This window comes from Prinia subflava, chromosome Z (assembly GCF_021018805.1).
Source record: "Prinia subflava isolate CZ2003 ecotype Zambia chromosome Z, Cam_Psub_1.2, whole genome shotgun sequence".
Classification (NCBI taxonomy): Eukaryota; Metazoa; Chordata; class Aves; order Passeriformes; family Cisticolidae; genus Prinia; species Prinia subflava.
The window spans coordinates 82,864,206-82,889,137 of record NC_086283.1 but is presented as its reverse complement, the minus strand read 5'-3'; the positions used below and the strand labels follow the sequence as shown (position 1 = coordinate 82,889,137).

At 52.6% G+C, this 24,932-nt stretch overlaps 1 protein-coding gene across 3 annotated transcripts; it reads right to left on the bottom strand.

Annotated features, from left to right (window-relative positions):
- Nucleotides 1–72: 72 nt before the first annotated feature.
- On the bottom strand, nt 73–24,932 carry LOC134564302 (receptor-type tyrosine-protein phosphatase kappa-like). Of its 3 annotated transcripts, none has more exons than XM_063423078.1 (28): nt 24,753–24,932; nt 16,948–17,181; nt 16,145–16,372; nt 15,459–15,701; nt 13,623–13,913; nt 13,180–13,277; nt 12,500–12,692; nt 12,247–12,361; nt 11,909–12,143; nt 11,638–11,677; nt 10,986–11,091; nt 10,755–10,822; nt 10,320–10,462; nt 10,096–10,183; nt 9,440–9,510; nt 9,001–9,037; nt 8,194–8,291; nt 7,906–8,022; nt 6,660–6,817; nt 6,446–6,581; nt 5,001–5,150; nt 4,733–4,832; nt 4,144–4,223; nt 3,572–3,706; nt 3,005–3,130; nt 2,284–2,441; nt 1,874–2,009; nt 73–965 (listed from the first exon to the last, which is right to left on the bottom strand). In XM_063423078.1, the coding sequence occupies exons 1-28, from the start codon at nt 24,853–24,855 to the stop codon at nt 891–893; spliced, it is 3,762 nt and encodes a 1,253-aa protein (XP_063279148.1). In that variant the 5' UTR covers nt 24,856–24,932; the 3' UTR covers nt 73–890. The 3 variants fall into 3 exon arrangements, with proteins under 3 accessions (XP_063279148.1, XP_063279149.1, XP_063279150.1); XM_063423079.1 differs by having other exon boundaries at nt 3,005–3,103; XM_063423080.1 differs by lacking the exons at nt 10,096–10,183; nt 10,320–10,462.

The window sequence follows — 24,932 nt, the reverse complement described above, 5'->3', positions numbered from 1 at the left end:
GTGCTTTCAGCTCCCTTGTGGCCCCTGTGCCAGGTCAAACCCAGAAGAAAAGCAAAGATCAGGGGTCACCAGCACTATGGTCTTTATTGGTGAGACACAGGACAGAGAGCTGTGGGGTCACTCCTGATTCTGAATTCTTCTGCCTTTGAGCAGCAAAGGCAGAACCTCTCTCTGTGGCGCTGCTTGAACCATATCCAGGATATTCATGTTGAGCCACTATAACCTGGGATTGCCATGGTGCAGCCAGACAGGCTGATGAGAGAGCCTCTGTGGAGCTGGTAGGGCAGTGACACTTGGAGCAGCACCAGGAAGATGCAGCCCCAGGAAAATATTATGTGGGGTTTGAAGGTCTAGTTTAGCCCTGCAACACCATGGGTTGTCCCACTCTTGGCTCTTGTTTACTTTGGGCTTCATGCTTCTCCCAAAGTAGGACAGATATCGTGTGCTCCTGGGCACCATGGATCTTACAGCAGTTTGAGACTTCCCTGATCAAACACAATGTAGGTGTGGGTGCTACCCCACTTTCCTTGGGGCTACCTGAGGGGACAAGGGAACCTGAATAAGACAGCTGTTCTCTTCATCCTTGGCAAGGAAGGATAGGTGAAGTCCTGGTGCCTCTGCTCTGGTCTGGATACTCATGCTGTGATTCCAGATAAGTTCCTGCACAAATACTGGGCAGTGGGTCAGGTTCCTGTTTCAATGCCTGGTCAAAATTTGGAGACGGTCCAGCCTCTGTGTTCTCACAGAGGACCCTTGGAGTGTTTTTTCAGGGGAGTGAAGCATCTTGGGGTCATGCACATCCCTTTTGTTTCCTCTTGCTTCCACTGTTACTGATGAAGGGCTGTCCAGGGAGTCAAAGTCCCATCCAGAGATAGGCAGCGGTCATGCCCCTACTTGAAATTCCCATAGGTTTCAAATGAATTCAAGTAACTGAGGGCTAGTTCATAGCAGAGCCCATACTGTTCCTGAGGATGAAAGGATACACATGAGACTCTGGTGAAACAACACCTGCAGAGGCATATCAGCATTGGTCTCCAACAGCTTCCTGACACAGAGCATGCCAGATACAGATACAGTCCACCCTCCTCCTCCCAGCTGGAGTCTACCTTCCCCAGCTGAGGAATCCAGCATGAGCTGGAGATCTGGACTACACCAGCACTGGAGCCAGCTGGTTTTAGCAGGAGAGCCAACCTCTACGTCACAAATTGTTGAGCAACCAAGTGGACCAGAAAGGGGCCACTCATCATGCAGGATGCTTTGGTGCCCGTTCAGTTCTGCAGAACCTGCCACTGAGGGAGTGGGTATGTCCCAGCAGCAGAAAATGAGGTTTTTGAAGATCTCATCTGCACCTGGCCTCAGGATGATCTGTGCACAGAGGGGCTAGGGCAGCTACTGAGCAGTCCAAGACAGGGCTCCTGTTTTGTGTTCCAAACAGGTAAAAGATGTTATAAAAGAAAGGTCTTATAAAATATGGATTAGGTCCTGCTACTTTAGATAAGTGCAGGTAACTTTCAAGTTCTCATACGAAACAATCTTGGGTATGAAAAGTTTGTTAGCACAACAATCTGTTCTCAGGAGAAAAATAAGTGCACCTGCATAAACATTAGATCTGTTCCATGAGAACCCACAAAAGAAAAATGTAAACAACCTGAACCTTAGCACGTACACACAAATCACCTTCTGACCAATAAATGAAGTAGTAAGAAAACTACCAACCAATGGGTGTTGCACACAAGGGCTGTGAAAACTGTACAAAATGAGTTGTGTGAATAATGAATGGGCTTTTTCCTGCATGAAGAAAATGGAGTCTTGGCTGACTTATTTCAATAGTTCTGGTGTTGTCATCCCAGCTGGGTTTGAAATCAGCACCTACCACATCTTTAATGAACTGTCTCCGCCGCCTCTTCAGCATCCTCACAGCCTGGGATACATCCACCATCCCCTCACTTTGGATCTGCTCACATAGGAAACTAGCAGCACAGAAGATCCCGCTCCGGCTGGCTCCATCCCTGTGGAGGAGGGCAAGGGAAGCTTCATTTGCTCTGGGATCATGTGGCAGGGCTGAGTTTCAGAGGTGTCCTCCTAGACCCCCACACACTCAGGATGATCTTGGCCACAGATGCCGCACCCAAGCAGTCTCCACAGGGAAGCCATCCTCCCTTAATATAGCTGAATTCATATCCATATGTCCACCCGAGGTGGAACTGTGACCAATTTCACTGTCACAGCCTGCGCTGTGTCCAGCTCTGTGCCCTGGCTGCTCCTCCAGGAGACATCACTCACCAGCAAGTGACAAGGATATGTCCATCTTGGCTCTGCCGATGGTGTGTCTCCACCTTCCCTAGCAAGCTGATGATGGTGTCAGGGTGTGGGGGAAGATGCTGCTGCATGGGCCAGTCCGTCAGTTGATGTAACTGGATTTCCACTGCAGATTTCTTGGGCTAGTGGGGAAGAAGGACAGTGGGCAGAGCAGAGACCTATTGACTTCATGGAGGGAAGGGAAGAGCTGGTGTAGGCCAGTCCTGGCTCAGGCATGCACACTGGATCAAGGGAGCAGCTCTACGATGGGAATGCCACCCTAGACTTTGCTCTTCTGCAGCAAATGCTCTAAGACTGGCAGATGGACAGAGCATAAGAGAAGAGCTGAGCACCAGGTGCAGCTCAGACTGACACCAGTCCTGTGTCCAGCTGCCTCCACAGTTCTCCTTCCATGAACCACCAAGATACACAAATTCCATCCACAGCTGCTGTCCTCCAGTTGGAAAGGTACACAAAAACACCTGTGAGTGGTACCTCTGCTGGCAGCTTCACTTTCTCGGGATTAGCCTCTCTTCCAAGCCAAAAGACTCTGCTCTGGCTAGTGTCCTTCCAGGACCCCACCAGATCCCTCTGCCATGTCTAGCTGTGATTTTGACCCCAAATTAAAGCCTATTGACAGCTGTCCTCCCAGCTCTTGCAAAGGTTCTTCTCAAAGGAGTTTGACATCTCTGAGCAAAGGGCTCACCTGTTGCCTATTGCTGAGGACAAGTGTCCAGGTTGTGAAGCCAGCCCCAGGCTCCTCTGAGATCAGCTGGACATGGAAACGGCCATAGTCATCTTCGTCCTGAGTGGGCCAGAACTGCACGTATGTCTGGGGAAGGGGGAGAGGTGCATGATCACACATGGCCCCCACCTGCACGCAGGGCAGAGCTCGGCATCTCACATGAGTGGGCTTACATCAGCCTGTCACCCATAAGCCGTATACACATGGCTGTGCCAGACACTTGCTGGGCACCAACCCAGTGCTGCAGCCAGAAAATCACACTCCATCAGAGAGGACACCTGAGTAGGGGCAAACAAAACCTGAGGGACGCTCACTTGCAGTGAGACCAAGGACAGCCCACTGCTGTGGCCCTGTGGTGCCGGGACTGTCCTCAGGATTCTCCCAGGTGGAGCCCCACAAGCTTACAGTAGGTCCTGCTGCAAGCAGGGCTCCCCTGGTAAGATCCATGTAGGGGCAAAGGCAGAAATCACACTGCTCAGCCCTACAGGGAACCAGGAGAGAGGGGAAAGCTGTGCTTGGGCTGCTGACCTTGTCCAGCTCCTGGAGCTGATTCAGCACGACTACCGATGTGCAAGTGTAATCCCAGACCAGAGCCCAGAAATCCACCAGCGTGGTGGGGAACGGCAGCTGGGTTATGATGATTCTCTCCTCCTCGGTGTATGTCTGCGAAAAGGATGATGTTGCGTGTAAGGGGAGAGTCCTGCAGCCCCGAGAGCCCTTCCCACAGCGGGAACGGCTCCCTGTCACCCTGATGAGGTGGAGAAGCTAGCCCACCCCAGCCCTGCTCGGAGCAGCTCGGGTCTGCGCCCCGCGGCCTCCTCAGCTCATCGCAGCCGGGCTCATCGCGGCCGGGCTCAGCCGCCAGCAGGCCGCGGCGGCACACGCTGCCGCGCCGCCCGCACAGGCAGGGCTCCGCCCGTGCCGATCGCGGCCGCGGGGGCCATCTCCTGGCAGCAGGGCCAGCAGCCACTGCGCAGGAGCCCGGGGGCTGCCACACCTCAGCCCCGGGCGCGCTGTTCTACCCTGGCCGTGGGCAGGGGTGCGCGGGAGGGTCCCCGCTGCCCCGAGCAGCTCGCACTGCCGGGCGGCCGGAGCCTTACGCTGGCAAACACGGCGTTGATGTAAGCTGGCGAGCCGTCTGCGTTCACCGAGGACATCAGGATGGGCCGGCAGGAGTCCGCTGCAGAGGCAAGGAGCAGAGAGAGGGAAATGATGGGTCATTCTGTCTCTACAGAGAGGCAGGCGACTTTCTCTGCAACAGGTACAGTAAGTGTATCTCCATGCAGCATGGGTTGGAGAGGACTGAATGGACAGGCACCACCACACCCATGGCTGTGACAGCTCAGGGCACTGTAATGTGAGATGTCCAAAACCCCTTGGTTGAGAGCACAGCAGATCCACCCTCCTCATTGCTCCCTGATGTGCCTCATCTGAGCTTCTCTGCTGAGGAAGTCTGGACCAGGGACATATTTTTCCCAGGTGTACCTCATGTATCTCCCACAGGCTAAGAAGGAATCAACCTAATCTGTATTTATTATCTGCTAACCAGAAAACAATGACTGGACCCTTGAGCAGAATCTGTGTCATGTGCTAGGGAGGGAAGCAGCAGGAAAGCACCATCCCCACCCCCACACTGCTATCAGGCACTGGGTTTTAGAATAGAACACTGCCCAGCCCTGCCAGTATTACCTGGCAAGATCCCTGGCTTGCGGTTCTTGGGTTGGTTTCTGGGTTTCTCTGCTTCTCTGCATGGCAGGAGCTGGAACAACTCAGAAAATCTCTGCAGGGCCTGTAGAGATGATTCACCCAAGTCAGTCCTGCCTGTCAGCACCTCATCTTGAGCCACTCCAGAGAATTGATCCCTCATTTCCATCCCACTGCTGGGGAGGGGAGTAGGGAGGGGGTTGGCATCACAGGTGAGCCCTCACAGCACCAGTGCATTGTCTCCTGGTGGTACCTTGAACTCCTTCTTTAGGACACTGTTGTGGCCTGAGGTCTCATCTTCTCGAAGGGAGTGGACAAGGGTGGCGATGCTCTCCACAGGGACCCCGGTGTTGCCGCAGAGCAAGCCTTCGAGAAGTGCCTCGTACAGGAAGCTGTACTGCTCCTGCATGAGGACACGGGTCAGCTGAATGGTCTGGAGCCAGTCCAGGAGGAACCCTGGAACTCCTGGATCTGGTGCCAGATCACCACCTGTCATCAAACTGTGCCAGAAGTGAGCCACATTCATCCTTCACCTTCCTGCTGCAGATCCCTGAGGCCAGACACTTCTCATTGCAGGCAGCCCTGCTTTGGGACACAGCCAGCAACTCCAGACAAAATCATCTTCCTGAGGTTTAATGCTCCCTCTCAGACCAGACCCCTGCTCTGGGGAAGGCAGCCTGGAAAACCTGTGGACTAGTTAGACCTTGTACAAGCAGCTGGCTGGTCCAGCCCAACCTAATTTTCTTCAAAGGAACCCAGCACTAAGTAGATCACGGGGACATAGTCCCTAGGCCAGGACACTGCTGCCCAGGAGATGGCAGGAGGGCAGACATCTTGAAAGCCTGAGGGACAGGTGGACTCTCATTCATTACCCTTGCCTACGAGACAGCCCTTCTGTATCAGAGTGACTGATGCATACAAATGCTGCTGATACTTTAGAGAGTCTCAGGGAAACGTGGATTTCAAGTAGACTTGAACACAGCATGGAAAAAAGATCCTTCAGTCTCCATCACCTGGTAGCTGTAGTCCCTGTGGCTAGATCATAAACAGCAGGGCTAATGTGACTTAGCATGCCACATCCCTGGGAAAGGTAGTGTTGACAGCAAAGTGTTAAAAGCAGAAGAATGCTCCTTTCATTCCGAAGGAGCATGGTGGATTCTCTCAAGTGGCCTTACAGCTGGGAATACCAAGGTCTGGAATATGACAGTGTGAGAAGTCCTATATATTGTGTATAAACACTCTACTGCTGTTTATCCTCTGTCTGCTTTAGGGAGAAATATCTGTATAGAAAGAACGTAGGTGTTTACAGAGACCTGAAGGCTATTGTCATGGACATGGCTGAGCTCTCTGTTTTGGGAGAGATCAAAGATCAAAGATCATAAAACCACAGAGGAGATCACAGCCCAGCTGGTAAACTACGCATGCACAGGTCTTTGTTAAACGGGTGAAAAGAGCAGCCCCACTGTCTCCCAGGAGTGACTGAGCCTGATGGTGCTGGTGTTCCCACTTAAGTGTTACCTCCTGGGATCCTCCAGCTAGCTTTGGGATCCTCCAGCTAGTGAGGTAATGAAATAAATTTACTCTTGGCATTTCAGCCATGGTTTTGTGCTTGTTCTTGCCACCTGCCTGTGTCCACTCCCACAGGTGGGAACTGGATCTGCAGCCTGAGGGGTGAAGGGAGCAAATACCTCTCCTCACCTTGGTCTGCACCATGCTGACCCGCTGCTCCCGCAGCTGTTGCACACAGTGAAACACATCCACTTTCCCCTCAGTCTTCCCCATCTTCAAGAGGAAGTCCAGGGCGATGAAGGTACCCGTGCGCCCGATCCCTGCACTGAGGACACAGAAAACAGTGGATCAAGGCTGCCCCTGCTGGCTGTGCTCCAGCACCCAAATACCCCCAGCACATTACCTGCAGTGCACCAGCACGGGTCCAGCAGGTGCTTCCAACACCCTCTTGTTCACCACCTCCACCAAGTACAGGAGCTGGGATGGGTTTCTGGGCACCCCGTGGTCCGGCCACAGCAGGTAATGAAACTGCTCCACTGCTCTTGGGAGAGCACAGCCTGCCTGCAAAAAGGGACATATGGCTGGCAACAGGCAGCTGCAAGTGACCAGGAAACTTGTGTGAAGTGAATGCATGCCAACAAGGAGGGAGCATTGGAGAAGACCACTTCAGAGGGGTAGCAGCACAGAGTGCTCCCTCCAGCACCCACACCATGTCCCACTATAGCTCCTCAGACAGTAAAGGGCAGATTTATCCATCACACGGCCACACAATTTTGTTCTCTGCTTCACCCTGCTGTGAACAGTGAACACAAAGCAGGAAAAGCAGCTTGAGCCCTAGAGGAAAATTATAAAAATCACAGCTTAGGTATTTCTAGAGTCATCAAAAAGCCCTGGCTTGCCCAGAAAAAGTATACCTTAAGGCTGTTACTACACTAATGTGAATGTAGTCAGTTGTTACCAGCCTATTGTGATTTCTCCTAAACATCACTTGGCTTGAACTAATGCTACATCTTACCATCAGGTGCTCTTCGAGCTTTACGTTTCAGATACATATTGCTCTGGGCAAGACAAGAAAGGACAGGAATATGCATAACTGCAATTTCTTTATATTGTTTTCCCTCCTTGCAGCTCCTTCAGTTTCTGCGCTTTATCTGAGTTGTAACTTCAGCAGGAGCTTGGGAAATGACCTTATGTAGGTTATCTTAAACCATAAACTACCTGTCCAGGTTTAGGACTGCAAGTGACCAAGGAGCTTCAGTCTGGACTTTCAGATTGATTCAGGTGACAGGCAGGCACCTGTCCCATCATCCTGGATGTGCAGAGATTTCATTTTATACCCTTTATATGCTTTTATACCCTTTATAATCACTTCACCCAAGCCCTCAAGAGTCTACAATATTCCCATATGCAACATCAGTCCAGACTCATTGTGGGTGACCACTGGAGCTGAGTAACTGCCTTTGCCTGGCACAGAAACCTGGGACTGATGCCCTGGCATGGATTCCATTTATAGCAGTGTGCTAACACCAGACCTTCTTGTGCTGGAGACCAGGCAGAGCTCCCCACAGGGTCCATGTCTGTCAGCCCCCACCAGCTGCTGGAACCCAAGCACATCCTGCATCCAGACCTCAACTCCATGCCAGGCTTACCTTCTGCAGGCAGAAGATGCGTTTGACAAGGCCTGTGGTGGTCCAGGTGTTGTTGAGTGTCACGGTGAAGTCACCATAGACCTGCTCCTGCTCTGGCCAATACTGCTCACACTTGATCTGTCAACAGCAGTGAGACCTCTGGGCACAGGCAAACCCATAAGGAGAGCTCTGCAGGGGTGCAGAGCTGCTCCCTGCCCCCACTGACAGCTGCACTGGGAGCACAGCAAGTGTGGAAGCCTGGGCTCTGGCAATGCCAAAGCTGAGCCTGGGCTGAGAGGTTTTCTCTACCTTGTTCTGCTCCATCAAGCCTGTCAGCATCACAATGACTGAGGTCTTCTCCTGCCAGACCATGTGCCAGAAATCCACCACTGTCTCAGCCAAGGGGCCTTGGGAAGGAAGAGGAGAGCCTTATGCCAGTGTCCAAGCCATGGGGATGTGTTTCCAGCACAATTTGAACATTCCCAGGCCTTCCTCTGACCAGACAGAGGCACAACCAGGGGACATCTGCACTCCATGTTAGAAATTAGGAGAGGGAGAAGGGAGAGAAGATGAGCCCAGGACACATTAGGGATTCACCGCTGCTTTAGGAGCTCTCACATGCAGACCCTTGAGATGACTGTGAGATGCTCCCACATGTGGGGCCCAGTTTTCCTAAGAGCATTTCTGCAGCTCTATAAGGAGTCATGACCTCATTGCATGCTGCACAGAGCAGACAAACCCATCCAGGCTTTGCACTGTTGGCAGGAGACTGCATCCAAATGCACTGGGTGCAGACATGCCAGGCATTTGCAGGATTGTCTCTGTCATGCCAGCTGCCAAAAGGAACAAACTAGGCTTGTGAATGGGAGGACCATGTGCTTATACTGGGCAGTGTAGACACCAGCTCCAGCTGCTGCCAAGCTACCACTGAGACCTTCCAGGCCCTGCACCAGCTCTAAAAACTGTTCAGGGCAGAGATCCTGGAGATCCAAGGACTTGGAGTGAGCCATTCACAGTTCCCTATATATCTATAGGCTCCTATCCCAGTTTCCCATTTCCCAGATTGCTCAGGGCAGTGAATGGCATCGACTGAGGATGAAGTTTAGGAGCACCTACCTTGAGCTGCAATGAAGAAGCGTGGACTTCGGTAGGTCTGCAGGGGAGAGATTCAAACAGCTCTGATCATATGAGTTAAATGTTTAACAGGGAATGAAATAAAGGATCCATCTCCCAGGCATCAAAGCCCAGAACTCCCAGTAGTGTGTCCCACAACACCTCTCCCGGCCAGCACAGACAGTGGGTACCCAGGGGCTGTGTGTCAGTTCCTGTCCCCTCACATGGGTCCCTTTTTTGTTAGAGATGAGAACTGCACACAAACCCAGAGTGCTCCAGGCAGCTCGGAGAGGATTCAGGGGAAGCGATATCCCAAGACCTGCCAGCTTAAGGACAAAAAGTGCCAGAACTCAGGGCCCCCCATGTGAGCAGGACTGTCCTCACCCTGCACATCCAGGCACCTTTCCTAGCCTTCCCAGGGCAACAGTTCCTCACTACCTACATCCACATAGCTGGCATTGATGTAGCCATTCCCAGGGTCAGAGGGCTGCAGCACCACACGGCAGTGATCATCTGAAAGAGAAGGGAGGCGACTGATGCTGTAGGGCAGTGACAAAGAGACTGATAAAGGAGGAAGGTATAATTTAGTAGACTCTGTGATTGTCGTCTCCTCAGCAGCACCCCAGGCCTCAGGACATGTTCAGGGCTAAAGAACAGCTGATGAGACAAAATGTGACATGACACAGCAAGGAAGTGCAATGGAGTTTTTGGGAAGATTATGAGATGGCCAAATGTACACACCATGTGGGGCCCAGAGGAGCTTTGAAGTTTGAAAGAAACTAGGTCACTCATTCCACTTTCCCCCAAATACCTGCCTCTGGAAAGGACATGGCAGTGTTCAGCAATGCCTAGCATCAGGAAGAGGAATATGATGTTTGATTAACTTTGCAGGAAGATTTGAAGAGCAGAACAAGGATGCTCCAACAGAATATAAAAGAGTGGGGCCAGAAATCTCTCTGGGTTTCAGTGGCCATGGAGGATGAGATGAGTAGCTCAGTATTTCTGAAGTGCTGGAGGGACATCTAATCCAGCCCACCATCCTGTGCTACCCCAGGCAGCTCTAAGAGCCTGGGCCAATCCCTGGGGAGCTCTGCTTACATGGGATGATGCTCTTGTAGCGATTCTTGTTTTGATTACATAGCTCCTTCCCAGCATTGCAGGGGTGCAACAAAGTGGAGGACAATTGCTGCAGAGGAAGAAAACAAGCCCACTCAGCACTGAGATGAATTCTGGGGCTGGCCAAGGCCAACTGCATCACACACCCAGGGAAGGGCTAAGGGGTGGGCTGTGCAGCCAGGTGGGAAAGCAGAGCTAAACCAGACCTGATATTCTCTAAGAAGCCCAGCACCATGCCTGTCGACTGATTCATCATCTGTCTGCTCTGCCTCTATTTCTTCCCTCTTAAACATCTTCAGAGCCTCCAGCAGTTCCTCCACCAGGATCTGTGTGTTTGGCTTGCATACATCTAGAGACCACAAGGACAGGACTTCAGCATCCAACTGGTGCTAAACTGGCCAGCCCTGGAACTCTGCAGCTGGGACTGAGATGGCATTGCAGCAGCCAGGACTTCTCCAAACTTTAGGCTGTCCCTCCCAACACAGGTCCCTTCTCCTGGGAGGAGTCACTTTCCCTGTGGCAGCCAGCTCTGATCATCTTGTTCCTGCAAGGAACTGGTGGAATCCGCAATCATCCTGCCTGTGCTTTTTAGCAGACAGCCTGTCCAGACAAGGCACACAGGGCCCTTGCTCATACTTCACCTTTTTGACATCCTCTCAGGGGTATGGTACTGTTGTTCTCCGAGGCATTTGAACTGTTGTGCTTTAGCCTACAAAACAATAAGTCATGCACAGACCAGCAGAACAGAGAGACAGAGAAGCTGTTGCCCATCTAACCACCCTGCCTCATCTCAGGCTCCTCTTGGACACTGCCTACCACTGCAAGCTGCTGAATGCTTCACAGAGGGCAGGAGAGGTGAGGCACATACTGACCTGAAGACCAGAAAAAGCAGCAAAATCCCCAGTGCCAGGAATGCAACAGTCAGTGCTAATGCCATAACCACAGGCTTCCTGTCCATCAGAGATGGCAGCTCTTGCCCTGCAAGCAGCACAGCCCAGGCTCAGGCTCCTGCACAGCCTGAACGAAGCTTTGGAACATCCCACAGGGACATGGAAAGAAAAGCAACTTTGTCTTCCACACCAGGCTTTGCATTAGAGAAAAGCTAAGTTGGGACAAAAGAAGCAGGTGCTTGCTTGGTGTGATACCCTCCATTGTGCACTCTGTGTCCCTGAAGGCCCCAGGCACTGCCAGAGTCGGGTGAGGCATCTGCATTTAAGGGATGCACATACACTGGGGGACTACTGGGACTAGAATTAATATGTGATGATAGCAGGGATGATGTGCAATGTGCAGCAGCCACTGGGTCCACACCTACCCAGTTGTCCTGGGGATGTCCAAAGCCCATCTACCAAAGATACCCTTAAGATGTAGAGGACTTCTGTGAAGACCAGAGAGTGGCAGTACCCCACAACATCTGCCCCAGGCCAGCCCATTTCCAGAGAAGAACATGCCAGGTTTTGCCAGGTTGGCAAAAGGGAACGTGGAGGAGACAGGCTTGGGCGCCATGAACAAGGAGACGCTTACCAACAGAGAAGCTGTAGCAGACACAGGTGAACTTCTCTGCCTGTTGGAGGAGACAGGAGCGAGAGCTCAGCCCCGTGCTGCAGCACTATCCTACCTGGGGGCAAAAGTCCCCACCCAGGGCCACCGAGTGACCCGGCTGTGGCCCCGACTCCCAGGGACACCGTCCTGGCAAGGCATGGGAGAGGAGGGCCCTCCCAGGCAGCCCAGTGCCAGCGAGGGCTGCAGCCCGGGCGGCAGCACCGTCAGAGAGCAGGAGCCCCGCGATGGGTACCTGCGGCGAGAGGCGGGCGAGGCGCAGAAGGGCCGTGTAGTCGCAGCCCGGGCGCAGGGCAGCGTTGTGCTGGCCCTGCCCGCGGCTGCCGTCGCCCAGCACGAAGTCCGTGGGGGCGGTGAGGTTGAGGACGGCGGCCAGGTACGTGGTGGCGTTGAAGAGCTGCGGCTGCCCCGAGCAGATGCTCTCGATCACCGAGGCGTTGTGCGTGGCGGCCACGATCAGCTGGTGCTCCCTGCGGGCCGAAAGGCGCTGGGACGCGGGGACGGGGCCCAGGGGAAGGGAGGCGTCCGCAGGCCAGCGCTGGACTGGGACAGGCACGCCGGGGCTGCGCTCACCTGGCCGCCTCGGAGGCCCGGGCGATGGGGCGCAGGGGAAGCACGGCCGTCCCGTGGGACGCGGCGATGTCGCGGGCGCTGCGGCAGCCGATGATGCCCTGGGGACGCGGGGCGTCTGGAGGGGAACCAGAGCCGCGGAATGAGCGTCGGCAGCGCTGTGCGAGGGGCAGGGGCGGCCTTCGGGCAACGCCGGCTGCCGAGCACAGCTCGTCTGCGCCCGGGCTCCTGCACACACAGCACAGCAAAGCTTTACCGGAGCTGCCGGGGGGAAACTCCCTCGTCAAGGCAGGCCCGGCTCCGGCAGCCGTCAGTCCCCGGATGGCCACGGCGTAGCTGCTGCCGGGGCCGTGCTCCGGCAGCCGGTGCTCAGTGACGGAGCCATTGAGCCGCAGGCGCTCCGTCTCCAGCACGCTGCTGTCGCCTGCGTTCCTGGCTGTGATGCTCAGCTGCGGACAGGAGACACAGCTGGAATGCAGCAGCTGCCAGCTGCCCGCTGGGAAGGTGCCCGCAGCTGGCAGCGTCCCTGCAGCCTGCCCTTCCCTGTGCCTGCCCCAGCTGGGGAAGGCTCCGGAGAACAACGGGCAGGAGCCTCAGCCCCATGCAGGGACCTCAAACAGAGGAGAGGAGAGGAGGAATTTGGAGGCAACACTCAGGATGTGTGAGCAACAGCCTCTGTGAGCAACGGCCTGATCAGGCCTCTGTGAAGGGAAGAGGGATGCTGTTTGTTTGAAGGGCTGTAGATACATGTCCCGAGCCTGACGACAGGTCACCCTGGGTATATTGCAGTACCAGAGGTATTGTGGTGACATCCTCCACAAGAGGAGCCCTGAGCTTCTCTTTCCTCCTTCAAGTCATTATGGCTGCCCCTTTCCCACACTTCCCAGTGTGCAGACACAGGCCAGCAGGTGAGGGTCTGCCCTGGTCCCTTGGTACCTGGTATCCAATGATCTCCCCGTTGCAAGAGGACAGCGAGTTCCACCTGAGAGAGCCCCTGTTGGGATCCAGCCACAGCTTCTCGGGTTTGTCCGGCACTGGAAGCACAGGCAGTGGGGTCACACACAGGGCCGTGAGCAGGGGCTGAGGCAGGGGAGGGTGCAGGCAGCTCCTGGCTATGGGACAGGCTGCAAAAGGGACTCCCTGCAAAGGGTTTGTCCCCTGCAAAGGCTGCATGTGCTGCAGCAGTGGGGAGCACAGCAGTGTGGTGTGGAGTGGGACAATGAGAAAAGGATATGCCCTGCTCAGGGCTCTCCCAGCCCCTTCCCCAGAGTGCCACAGGACCCAAGCAGCCCTGATCCCAGGCACATCCATCCCTGCAGGGAGCAAACAATCAGGCTGAGCTGACCTGTGACCTGTCTCTGATATTTCTGTGCACATACCTGCTTCCTGTGTCGTGAACAACCATGAGAAAAGGGTTGTGTTGGGGGGCAAGCCGATGGTGACACTGTACTCAGTGAAGGGCTGCAAAGGGGAGCAGGTGAATGTTCCCTCCTGGCCATGTAACATCTGCTCTCCCTTCACCTCCTCAGGCTCACAGGGAGGGGAGGAAGGCTCTGCCAGCCGGCACATGGCCCTCATGCCCTGGCAGGCATCAGGGAACCTGCAGGTCCACTTCAGTTTGATGCTGGTGCTGGAAATCTCAAAGGTCTTGGGGTCAACTTGGAGGACCTCTGTGAAGGAAAGATTGACAGAGGGTGACTCTATTCCCTTGCCCTCCCAGCCAGGGAAGGATGCTGCATTCAAACAGCACTTGCTTATCACTCAGGCCAGTGGGAGGGAAAGTGAGGCTGAAAGTGGTCCCTGCAACTTGTTCAAAGGGGAGCAGGAAGAGTTTGGGGTCGTGGTGCACTAGGAAACTGGATATGATCCATTGGGTGAACTTCTCCAGTGACACAACTGCTCCTGTTCAGTCAAACATTAGGACATTTTGGGGAGAACAGAGGGAAGCCAGGAGAGTGGGTCCCCAGCTGGGCTACATCACAGCTCACAGGGAGCAAAGAGATTCTGCCTCCCTCAAATCCTCTGATTGTGTGGTTGCAGTCATTCTTTGGTGCCATAGGAAAACACCACAGGAGACATTTCCCCCTGGCCTGGAAGCAGGAGGTGCTCTCACACCCACCACTCTCACAGTGCTGGGCCCCAGAAAAACCCTGACCTTCCCATGTTCTCCCCTCTCAGAGATCTTCTCAGGATCCCCCCCAGTAAAGTGTTACCCTGCTCCTGATCCTTCCCTTACTGACACACTCCACACTGGACTGAATAGGTTCACTTCCGCATCCTTCTCATAGTTCTCCTGGTCTGGTACCAGTTGGAGTCTGGAGTTCCATGGGGGCCTTTGGCACCCTTCCATCAGAGGTGAAAGAGGGTGTTAGATGGGTTGGGAGGTGATGAGATGATGGAGTGGGTATGGGTGAGTGGTGGGAGACAAATTACCAGCAATCTCTCCAGCCTCTGAAGGGAGGGAAGGTGACACATCCATGTGCTGGGCTGTGACCTGAGGGCAAGCCTTGTTGGGAGGGGCTTTCCATGTGCTTGTAAAGTGTGAAGGACTACTCATCCATGAACCTGCCCCTGTCCACCCACTTCTGCCTGTGGACACTCATATCCACCTCCCACAGCCCAAAGGAGGGATGTTCCCATCTTATCTCTCCCTGCCCATCTCTCCTGAACACTGCCATGTACTGCCATGTCCCCACTGAGCAGAGCTCTGTCTCTGCCTGGGACAGCTCTGCATCCCTGTCCCCTGATGGATGGCACTGCTTCTCCCCCAGGTCCTTTCCATACAGCCTCCTGTCCCAGTGCCAAGGGCTGAGCCAGCACCATCAGGGCTCCCTTCATTCCGCTCTGCTCCAGCTTCTGCAGGTGCAGGAGATGCCCCCCAGGTCCCTTATCCTTGGGCCAGCAGGGAACAAGCAGGCCTGTGCATTCTAGGGTGGCACCTGAAGGCACAGCAAAAATAATGGAAACTCCATGGGCACCTGAGTGGCAGCCTTGGATCCTGCCAGCCTTGGATCCTGCCTGGGCACTTGGCTGAGAGCCCCAGACTTGGCCTGCTCAGGAACCACTGCAGGAGATTTCAGCTTGTCCAGCTGGTTCTACCTGGTCTGTTGTCTCCTGGCTGGGTTGTCCTCTGCAGAAGTTTGCATAGGCAATACAGCCTCAAGGAGGTTGAAGGTAGACAGGAGACACGGGAGAGCTGCTGTAGCCTCACTTACCCATACACTGGACATCCCTCTCAATGTGCATCCAGGCATCTGTGGTGTTCCTGCCCCACCAGGCATGCACATAGACTGGTTTTCCAGAACTCACTCCCTGAAATTCCTTTGTACATTTGACCTCGGGGAAGGAGGGTTCAAGACCTTCGGGACAGGTCAGTGTCAGTTCTCTGTTCTGTGGGTATTCAGTTTTGTTCTCTGGTAACTGAAGTCTTGCATCCCACTGAGGTTTTGGGCATTTTGCTGTCAGGGAGAAAGCGTGAGAGTCCTTTTCAGTGAGGGAATGCTCAGGCAGGAGAGGGACCAAGGCTTTTCCATGATGAACTGTGGTTAATGTCAGCATTTGACACCCTGAGGAAACCCAAGGGCCCCCAAGAGCAGAAAAAGAGCATGTGCCTGGGCAAGGAGGTGATACAGGGCACCGGGACAGAGGTGAACAAAGGGAACTTCCCCCTCCAACTTCCCTACAGCATACAACTCAGGAATTGATTGGGAGGAGATGCAGGAGCAGAGATAACCTGTCCCACATTGAAGGCTTCTAACCCTCTGCATCTTGGAGACTGCTCCCAACTCGAACCTGACTCTGAGCTGTACCCACGGTGTCTCAGAGATATGATAGGATGTCCAGGTCCCCTCCACAGCAAGAAGTGCATGTGGCAGGAGAGACCTACTGGTTCCCAACTTACCCATGGTGCAGCTCAGGTTCTCTGCCAACCTGTGCCATATTCCCCCATTGTCCAACATATCCCAAGCATCCTTCCAGTTTGGAGAAGTCCTGTTTGCACATCTGATCGTAGCAAGGGGAAGAGTGTCATTCACAAAGCAGCTCAGTGTCACCTCTTCATTGACCCAGTAAAATGTCTGGTTTGGGCTAAACTGGAGCTGTGAGTCCCATTGGGGCTGATGGCATCTCTCTGCACAGAGGAGAGGAGAAGGAGCACATGTAAGCAGGATGGAAAGAGGTCTGCTGGGATATTCTTGCTCTGATTTTGACAGGACCCATCTCCTTTGAAAGGTTACCACATTGAACTCCTGATCCCTCTCTTGCAGCCTAGAACAGAGTTATTGGTGGCAGCAGACCACCCAAAGAGCAGTTCCATCCATGCCTCCTACACTCTTGCAGGCTTCCCAGCTCAGATTCTTTTTGGATAAGGCTGGGCAGGGACTGAATTCCCCCCCAGACTTCACAAAGAGTTCCAGCCCCTCCCACCACCTTGGCCATACGCCCAGGCATTGTTTGAAGGCACAGGGCTTATAGTAGCCCCCCTGTGTAGGGACCCTGCCTTTGAAACCTTCCCAGGAGCACAGACCCCAGCAGGTGCCTACAGCAAGATGCTGAGACAAAAAGAGCTTTGTCACTGCCAGGACATGGGAGAAAGCCAAAGCATCCAGGCCTCCCATTCCTGCACTGTCATGTGCGTGACCAGGTCACAGGGGGTCTGTCATCAGCTCAGGACCCTGGGTCAGGGTGGTGCAGGGCTGTGCTTACCCTTGCAAGTGGCAGTCTCATTCCACAGCATCAGGGCTCCTCTGGAAATGCATTGGATCTCTGGGGTGGATGGCACAAACTTCCCAGCAAACTTCCCAGCAGACTTCCCAGCAGGCTTCCCAGCAAATTTCTTTCCAGCACAGCTGAGCTGCACGACTTCATTCAAAGCATAAAAGTCCTTTTTCGGGTTAAATCGCAGTTTGGGGTCCCAGTCGGAGGGAGCTTTACATTTTCCTGTGTGCAAAGGCCAGGAGGCAGAGCCTGAGGGTCACTGGGCTCCAGCAGCATCCTTGAGGATGAGGGTTCCATCCAGAGGGCTGCCAGTCTGCCTGTCTTCAGAGGGGTGGCAGAGATGGCACCTCCCAGGATGAGCCCCATCCCCCGGATGCTTTATCCCCCCTCCAGCCCTGCCACCCTCAGGAGCAGTGCAGGAGGGTTATCCACAGGCCCTGCTGCCTACCCGCTGCTGTAGAGACACCCCAGCCAGAGGGATCCAGCAGCCTGGGTGATGTTGCACTCTCCCACAAATACAGGCGCTCTGGGAGTGCACCAGTCTCTCTGATGGCACCACTCACTGGCATTCCTGTCATTCTGCTGGACACAATCTACTCACACATTTTGTTTGCAGCAAAATCCCACTCAAGTTGCCATTATTGGTATGGATGTTACACTTGTTATTTCCTATTTTCATCCATCTTGCAAAATATCTGCTGGCTCCTAGGATGAACTACCTCCCATCCCATATCCCTCCCATCCTCACCTAAGACAAGTGACACTCCCTCATCTGAGTTGGCGGAAGGGGCTTGACAGGAACTGCATATAGGTATTTCACAAGCTGCACACTTGGTTGTGTCTTTCAACATGTAGAATGGGCAATTGATTGAAGTAAATCTTCATATTCGTTTTCATTAAATTCTAGACAGCAGTGCTCTTGTTTCTCTGCATGGCCCTAGTTTGGGTCTTTACCCTCTGATCAGATCCCACTTTTCACATAAGAATTGTAACTCTCTGTGAGTGTTCCTCTACCATACAAATTTAGCTGTAGCTACCCAAACTTTGTCCACAAAGTTACCAGGGTGCAGTCAGGCAGGCACAGAAAGTTTGCATTGCTTCCTGCAACACCCAATTGGCATCAGGACTCCCCAGGAAACCAGGAGTGCTCTGCATACCTCATGCAGTAGTACAACAGCTGTACCACCTCAGACAGAATGAAGCCCCTAACAAATAAGTGGTAAAAAAATAACCCCAGGCTGGCAATTTGAGCAACAAGTATTTCAGGCAGGTGGGAGCTACTCATGAAAACATTTCCCATGTTTTAATTTGCATTTCAGGGCCTTGAACTGTACCTGTACAGTTATTCATTGATGGGTATTCTTCGATCCTAGAGTCACCACAGAACAATAGTTGCTTGAAAAGAGTCGTGCAGTGTCTGGCCTGAAGCAAGAAGCAGTTTGAGGGGATGGAAAGTCTCCAGTGGCAGCAGCCTTAGGAGCTGAGGGGGCTGTGAGCACTCAAGAACATGGCTGGCCTCTCCCAACTGCTCCACTCTTGACTTCAGTTCAAGGGACCCTCACTATTTTTCCTTTTGTCACTGTCCCACACCTCCTGGTAGCTGTGAGAGCTCCCACAGGACTCAAAACCCACTGGCAGCATCACACATGGCAAACTGCTGGGCAGGAAACCAGGAGGAAAAGAGAAATTATCCTTTGCAGGCACTCTGCTGGCACAGGTGCAGATTTCAAGAGGTATCTGTGACAGTGTCTTTCCTCAAACATGGATGCTCTACTAGCAAGGGTGATTGCAGCTGCACAACAAAGCTCTGCCTAGCTTCCAGCTCTCCCCAAGCCTTTTCATAGAGGAAAGCTCTTACTGCTGAAACAACTGTGAATGAACTTCCCTAGACTTTACCAGGCTCCCTTGCAGAAGCTGAGAGTAACTCTGTTTGAGAAAGCCACATCTCTGCTTCTGCTTTAGAGGTGCAATACAATGCAGTCTTACTGTAGCACAAATGAGAGCTAGGCTCTGTTTAAAGTTTGTGATCTTTCCTTGTACTAAAAGTTGTTACTTCTACACAACTGAAATTAGGCATATTTAGCATTATGCTAATTATTCTTTACAGGCACTTAGGACTCATTCAGTCTTTCTTAAAAGCATAGAATGGCTTGGGCTGGAAGGTTCCCAAGGACAATCACTTAGTTCCAGCCCTCCTGTCATGCACAGGGACACCTTCCACTACACCAGGTTGTCCAAAGCCATCCACAGTGTGGCCTTGAACACTGTCACAGATAGGGCATCCACAGTTTCTCTGGGTGTCCTGTGCCAGTGGACATCAAAATACTGACTGTAACACTTTGAGTGTGACCATCCAGCTAGCTCTTCCTCCGCTGGGTGGGTTCATCCATCAAATCCACACCTTCACAGTTTGGACACAAGGATGTCATGCAGGATGGAGTCAAATACCTTGCACAAGTCCAGGTGGATGATGGCAGTCACTCCTTCCTTATCCACAAACGCTGTCACTCAACAGGCCAACAAATTACTCAGATATGATTTGCTCTTTGTGAAGCCATTACAAATCATTTCCATGTGCCTTAGAATAGTTTCCAGCAGGAACTGCTCCATGATCTTGCCTGGCACCAAAGGGAGACTGACTGGCCTGTAGTTGCCTGGGTCTCCCTCATTTCCCCTTTTGAAAAAGGGAGTTGTGCTTCTCCTTTTGCAATCAGTGGGAACTTTACTGAAAGTTGCCTGCTACAACTTCTCAGCTGTGATGGATAGCGTCTTTGCCTCTTCCTCCACCCTCAGGACCCACACATGCATCTCATCAGGTCCCAGGAATTAGTGCACCTTCAGGTACCTGAGACGGTCTCAAACCTGGTCTTTTCCTTCAGCAGGATGGTCTTCATTCTGCCAGTCCCTGCTTTTGCCGCCTGCAACTCAGGTTACTTTTCCTTGCTTATGGGCACAAGAAAATAGATGTTGTGTAAGACTTCTAGGCTGGAAGTGGGTGTGAACTGAGCTGGCATAACAGCCACACATTTCTGACTAGGCTGTCCACCAGGACTCCATCGAATCATTTCTCTTAGACCTGGGCACTTATCAGACTTAATCTTTTGCAGGAACATCAGCCTCTTCTCTATTGTCTTTGTTTCAGGTGAAAAGGCCTTCACAGGTATGCAGATTTGATCCAGGGTTTCCTCAGTGTTCCTGTCAGTTTCTGCTGAGATGAAATGGTGGGATGCTTCTGGGATGCAGCGCAAATTCCAGCACAGCCTCAGGCAAGGGTAGACACGTGAAATGTGCTTCTGCAAAGACCACACGTGTGCCAGCAGTGTGTCAGTGGCCACATCTGCCCTTCGGGCACAAAGACTACACAGGACAGCACTCCTGCAGGCAAGGAGCTCCTTGCCTTCCTCTTTGCTTCTTCTCTGCCCACAGGGCCCGTTGCAAGCACCAGGGAGATTCCTGTCCTCTGCGACTCATCCTTTCCTTCCCAAGTTCACTGAGCTCTGTTTGCTGCCATGAGCTTGCTGAGAAGAGCTAAGAAAAGCAACCATTGTTTCCACAAAAAATCCCCACTGTTTTTCCAGTTGCATTAGAGAGTTGCACTGCAAGCCACTGAGAACACAAACAGGGGTCTTACAGCATCTCTCTGAATTTGGAAAGGGAGGTGATCATTTGGCCCCACTTTTTAAATTCCTCACAGGCTCCCCTGTGCCCTTTGTCCTGCCAGATGTGCCCTGTTGTGCTCAGGGGCAGAGGCTGATATAGCACCCAGATCCAAGCTGGGCATGGACCATGCTGAGCAGAGCCCACGGGCTGGGTGGGAGAGATCAGAAAAGGCAGGCAGAGTCCACAGCTCATTCCCATACTCAAAGAATCCAGTGACTGCAGAGTACCACTACAGGGGAATGCACCAGCATCAGAAATTGTTCTGGGAGGTAACAGTTAACAGTCTGACAGAGGGATGGGTACGGCAAAAAAAGCTTGCTTGTCTTGCAGAGGGGCAGTGTACAGGAGCAGGGCAGCCTGAGGGACTCCTGCCCACATTCCTGCAGCTGCAGAGGAGCCGAACCCCTTGTCACAGCACTGACACCATCTGCATCCACACATCTACAGCTGCTCAGAGTATTTCCTGGTGGCATTTCTGATGATTGTAAAGCCTAGAAAGCTCTGCTTCTCTGCAGAATAGGGAAGAGAAGACACTTTCAGTTCATGCCTGTTTTCATCTCAAGAACATTGCTGATTACAGTTCAACACGGCCTCATATCTCCTATAAGTTCAAGTGTGTCAGGCATGTGATTAGCACTTGTGACTCATTGGGAGAAACTAATCCATGGCTGCTGGGTGCAGTCAAGATGCACATGTTGGGAGGAACACCTCTGTCCTCACTCTCCTTACACTCCTTTCCAAATCATTCCATAAAAGTTGCCGTGGGAAAAGGGAACTTGGAGAAAAGAAGCCTGTGCTCTAACCCAGGGTGGCTTTTTGTGTGCTTTGGAGATGTCCATGGGAAGCTGTCAAAGGAACTCCACTGGAAAGATGGACCTCCCCACTTGTGCAAAATAGTTGGCTGTATTTGCACACTGATGGAGAAAGGAGAATGCTCAGACAGAAGGGGAAAAGCAACATTAAGCTTCCAACCTTGTAGGGATTAACGGCAAGTGGGAGAGTAATAGAACAGTTCTCAGACACTGTTTTTTACCCTGCACAGTGGTATGCAGAGAGCCGCCCACAGGCTCTCCGCCCCAGCTAAAGGAAGGAGGCTGAGTCAAGTGAAATTTCAGCAAGGAAAATATGGTGTAGATGTGAGCAAATAGGCACCTTTTGTAATGTGCAATGAGTGCTCACTGTGAAATGGGAAATACTGAATGCCTAAGACAGGAGTGATAACAAAAAGTTGGTCTATTTGCCTTCTAAAGGCAGATATTTACTGTTTTGGGTTTTTTCCTAGTTGGTGGTATTAAATGAATACCCTCCTCCCTGATATTGTTTATTGCCCATGAATATAGAAAGACTTTTTCAGAAATATCTGGACTGCCTGTCCCTGCTTCAAGGAGTTATGAGCCTGACAGGCTAATCAAAGCCCCAGCATGGGCCAGAAGGGGAGGGTCAGGAGAAAGGAGAAACAGCTATGCTGATAATTCAGGTCAGGTTCCTGGGTTCAGCCCTCTGCTAAACAGCAAAAGGTGTTCTTTCTTACACTGTATTATCTCACACACAAAGAATAAAGGACAAGGTGAAATCTAAGAACCAGTAGGCGAAGTTCAACTGTTTTGGCAGGGCAGCTCAGAGAGGTGACAGCAAAGTGCGCTGCAGTCTTGCTGTGTTTGATGCCATGTGCTTGCTGAAAGGAGCTAAGAAAAGCAGTCACTCTTTCCACCAGTGGAAAGTTGTATTGCAAGGCACTGAGAACACAAACATGGGTCTTAGAGCATCTCTGTACTCCTCACGAGAAACCAAAGCTGCTGAGCAGGTCTTTAAGAGTGCCGGAGCACAGGACCTTGGGGGAGCTCTGCTTGGGAGTCATGGCAGGGAAAGGGGCTGGCAAAGCAAGTCACTGAACAAGGCATTGTGAGAAGAGCTGGGAAATGGTGGTACTTTAACCTGTACTAGTCCGCCAGATGCTAAAGGACGTCTGACACATACCTAAGAACAGGAGGTGAAATTCGTGTTTCCTGAATGTGTGCTCTGGTAATGGGAAGTGGAAGCATGATGGAGCACACTGTTCACTGTCCCTGGAGTGTCAGGCCACAGGCACTCCTCTGCAGTACATCTTAGCACTCATGTTCCCCATAGGATCTGCTCTAGGCACTGTGTGTAATTCTCCTGACACAAAACTTTTCAGGTGGGTTATGGCTTAGTTTTAGCTACCACCTTCCCACCTCCTGGTCCTTGCAGCTGTGCTCCTTGTTAGAATTTCTTGTCAGCTGCCGCTAGATCACTACACAGTGTCAAGCAAGGCTGATGAAAAAGGGGTCAGGGCCAGCTTGGATCCCAGACCCTTTCTTTGCACAGAAAACATGCCCCAGAAGCTTCTCCACCTGCCTTCCTGGTGCACTGGGACTGTAAAGGGAGGAGAGTTTTGTACAGGTATGGCATTTCAGGGAGGAAAAACACCCTGTGAGAGCAGCACAGCAAGACAGTAAGGTGACAATAGGACAAGGACACAATGCACCCTGCTGAGTGCACGGTGTCTCTGTGACGGGGTGAGCAGAGCAGCATGGCCAACCACATGTGGGAACCACATCCTGTGCCTGTGGCTGCACTGCTGCTCCCTGCACTGTTCTCTGTGGCACTGTGTACAGTGGGTTGTACCCTGTACCTGCCAGGGGCGTGGGATATGCTCAGGGATCCCACCTTATTGCTCCCTCTCTCTGTCCAACAGCTTTACCCTGCCCCACTGTGCTATACCAGCCTAGCAGTGATGAGAGAGACCCTCCTGCCTCACTTGGGCCATCTTCCTTGCCCTGTCCCTCTTCAAGAGAAGGACCCTTCAAGAGATGGGATGAGCCCACTTGCTGAGGATGCAGGCAGGGCCGCTCACACTGCTGGGTGTGGTCACCACATGTTTTTGTCTTGGTTCCTCTTTTCACAAGTGCCAAGTTGCAAACTCAGCAATATCATCTCTGTCACAGGCAGCCCCAGACTCCTCTGGGGATGGCTGGGTGACTGAGATCTGCAGTGTGACAAGAGTCTGCAGGCCTACAGGTCCCTGTTGCATCCCACTGTATGTGACACCTGTTCTTCGTGTGCACCTTGAAACCAAACAGGAGCACCACACAACGCTTGGACATGGTTGCACATCTTGGCCTGGAAGAATATCTTCAGCAGGGATCAGGGCAATGGGAAGATGCTCTGGGCAAGAGAGTATCTTCTGGTTTAGCCCTTGTGTTTTGCGTGACAGTGTGCTGTGCTTACACTCTGCAACACAGACACATTTTCCCTGGAAACAGGCTCCCATGACACTTCTCACATAGTACAGACCCTGATGTCACTTCACATCAGCAATTAAAGTTTCTGATCCCATTCCCTGTATTCTGTCACAGCACTAGACTAGCTGTTTTCTTTAGCCTGCATCTGCCCAAATACAACACCACAGTGGACCGGGATGACACAGTTAGATGGTAGTTTAATGATTTTTATCACCTAGCTGCAAGAAAATTAGTTTAGAGAAATACTTCAGTTCAGAGAGATACAGAACAATCCAAGCTCCTGGACCCACAGCTCACTTGCCAGACAATGCAGCCTTCTGGGAGGACAAATAACATGTGAGTCTGCAAATTCTCACTGACTCTGCTGGCATCAAAGTGTGCAGCCAGTGTAGGAAGAGTGCAGCAGAACCCTGGAGGGAGGGTGTCCTGATCCTTCCAGCACCAAGGAATTCCGTTAAAGAGCAATCCTGGAATATTATAACTCCTGTCTCCAGGCTCTCCTGGACTCCCGAGAGCTCAGCTCATGGATCCCATGGTCTTTGTTGGGCACCAGCACCCATCTCCTCTGTGGTGAGGACAGGGCACCAGAACACTGTGGAAGGACAGATGGACACCCTGTATTTCCAGCTCCATGGAGGAACACTACAGACTCTGTAGAGGCTTCCGCAGCACCCCAAACTTTGCTGCTCTTTGTCCTCAAACAGAACTCTGCCTAACCACATCCCAGCTGGTGGACCTGGGCCCCAGTGTGGACATCAGACCTTTCTGATACAGCTGCTGTATCCTGCATGCCATAAAGTTACACAGCAGCTCTGCAAAAGGAGCACAGTAAAACCTTCTCTTGGGGGCAGAGGAGGGAGCACTACTTACCTGTTTCCTGGGGTTTTCCGTCATTGTTGGTATGGGGCTTACCACGATTTTCTATTGCCAGCAGAGGTGTGAGGAGCAGGAGAAACATCCATTGCAGGGCCATGTTTGCCTCTGCTCTAAGGGCAGGATTGAGGTCTCAGCTACGCCAGCTGCCTCACTGCACACCCGTCTGATTGTGAG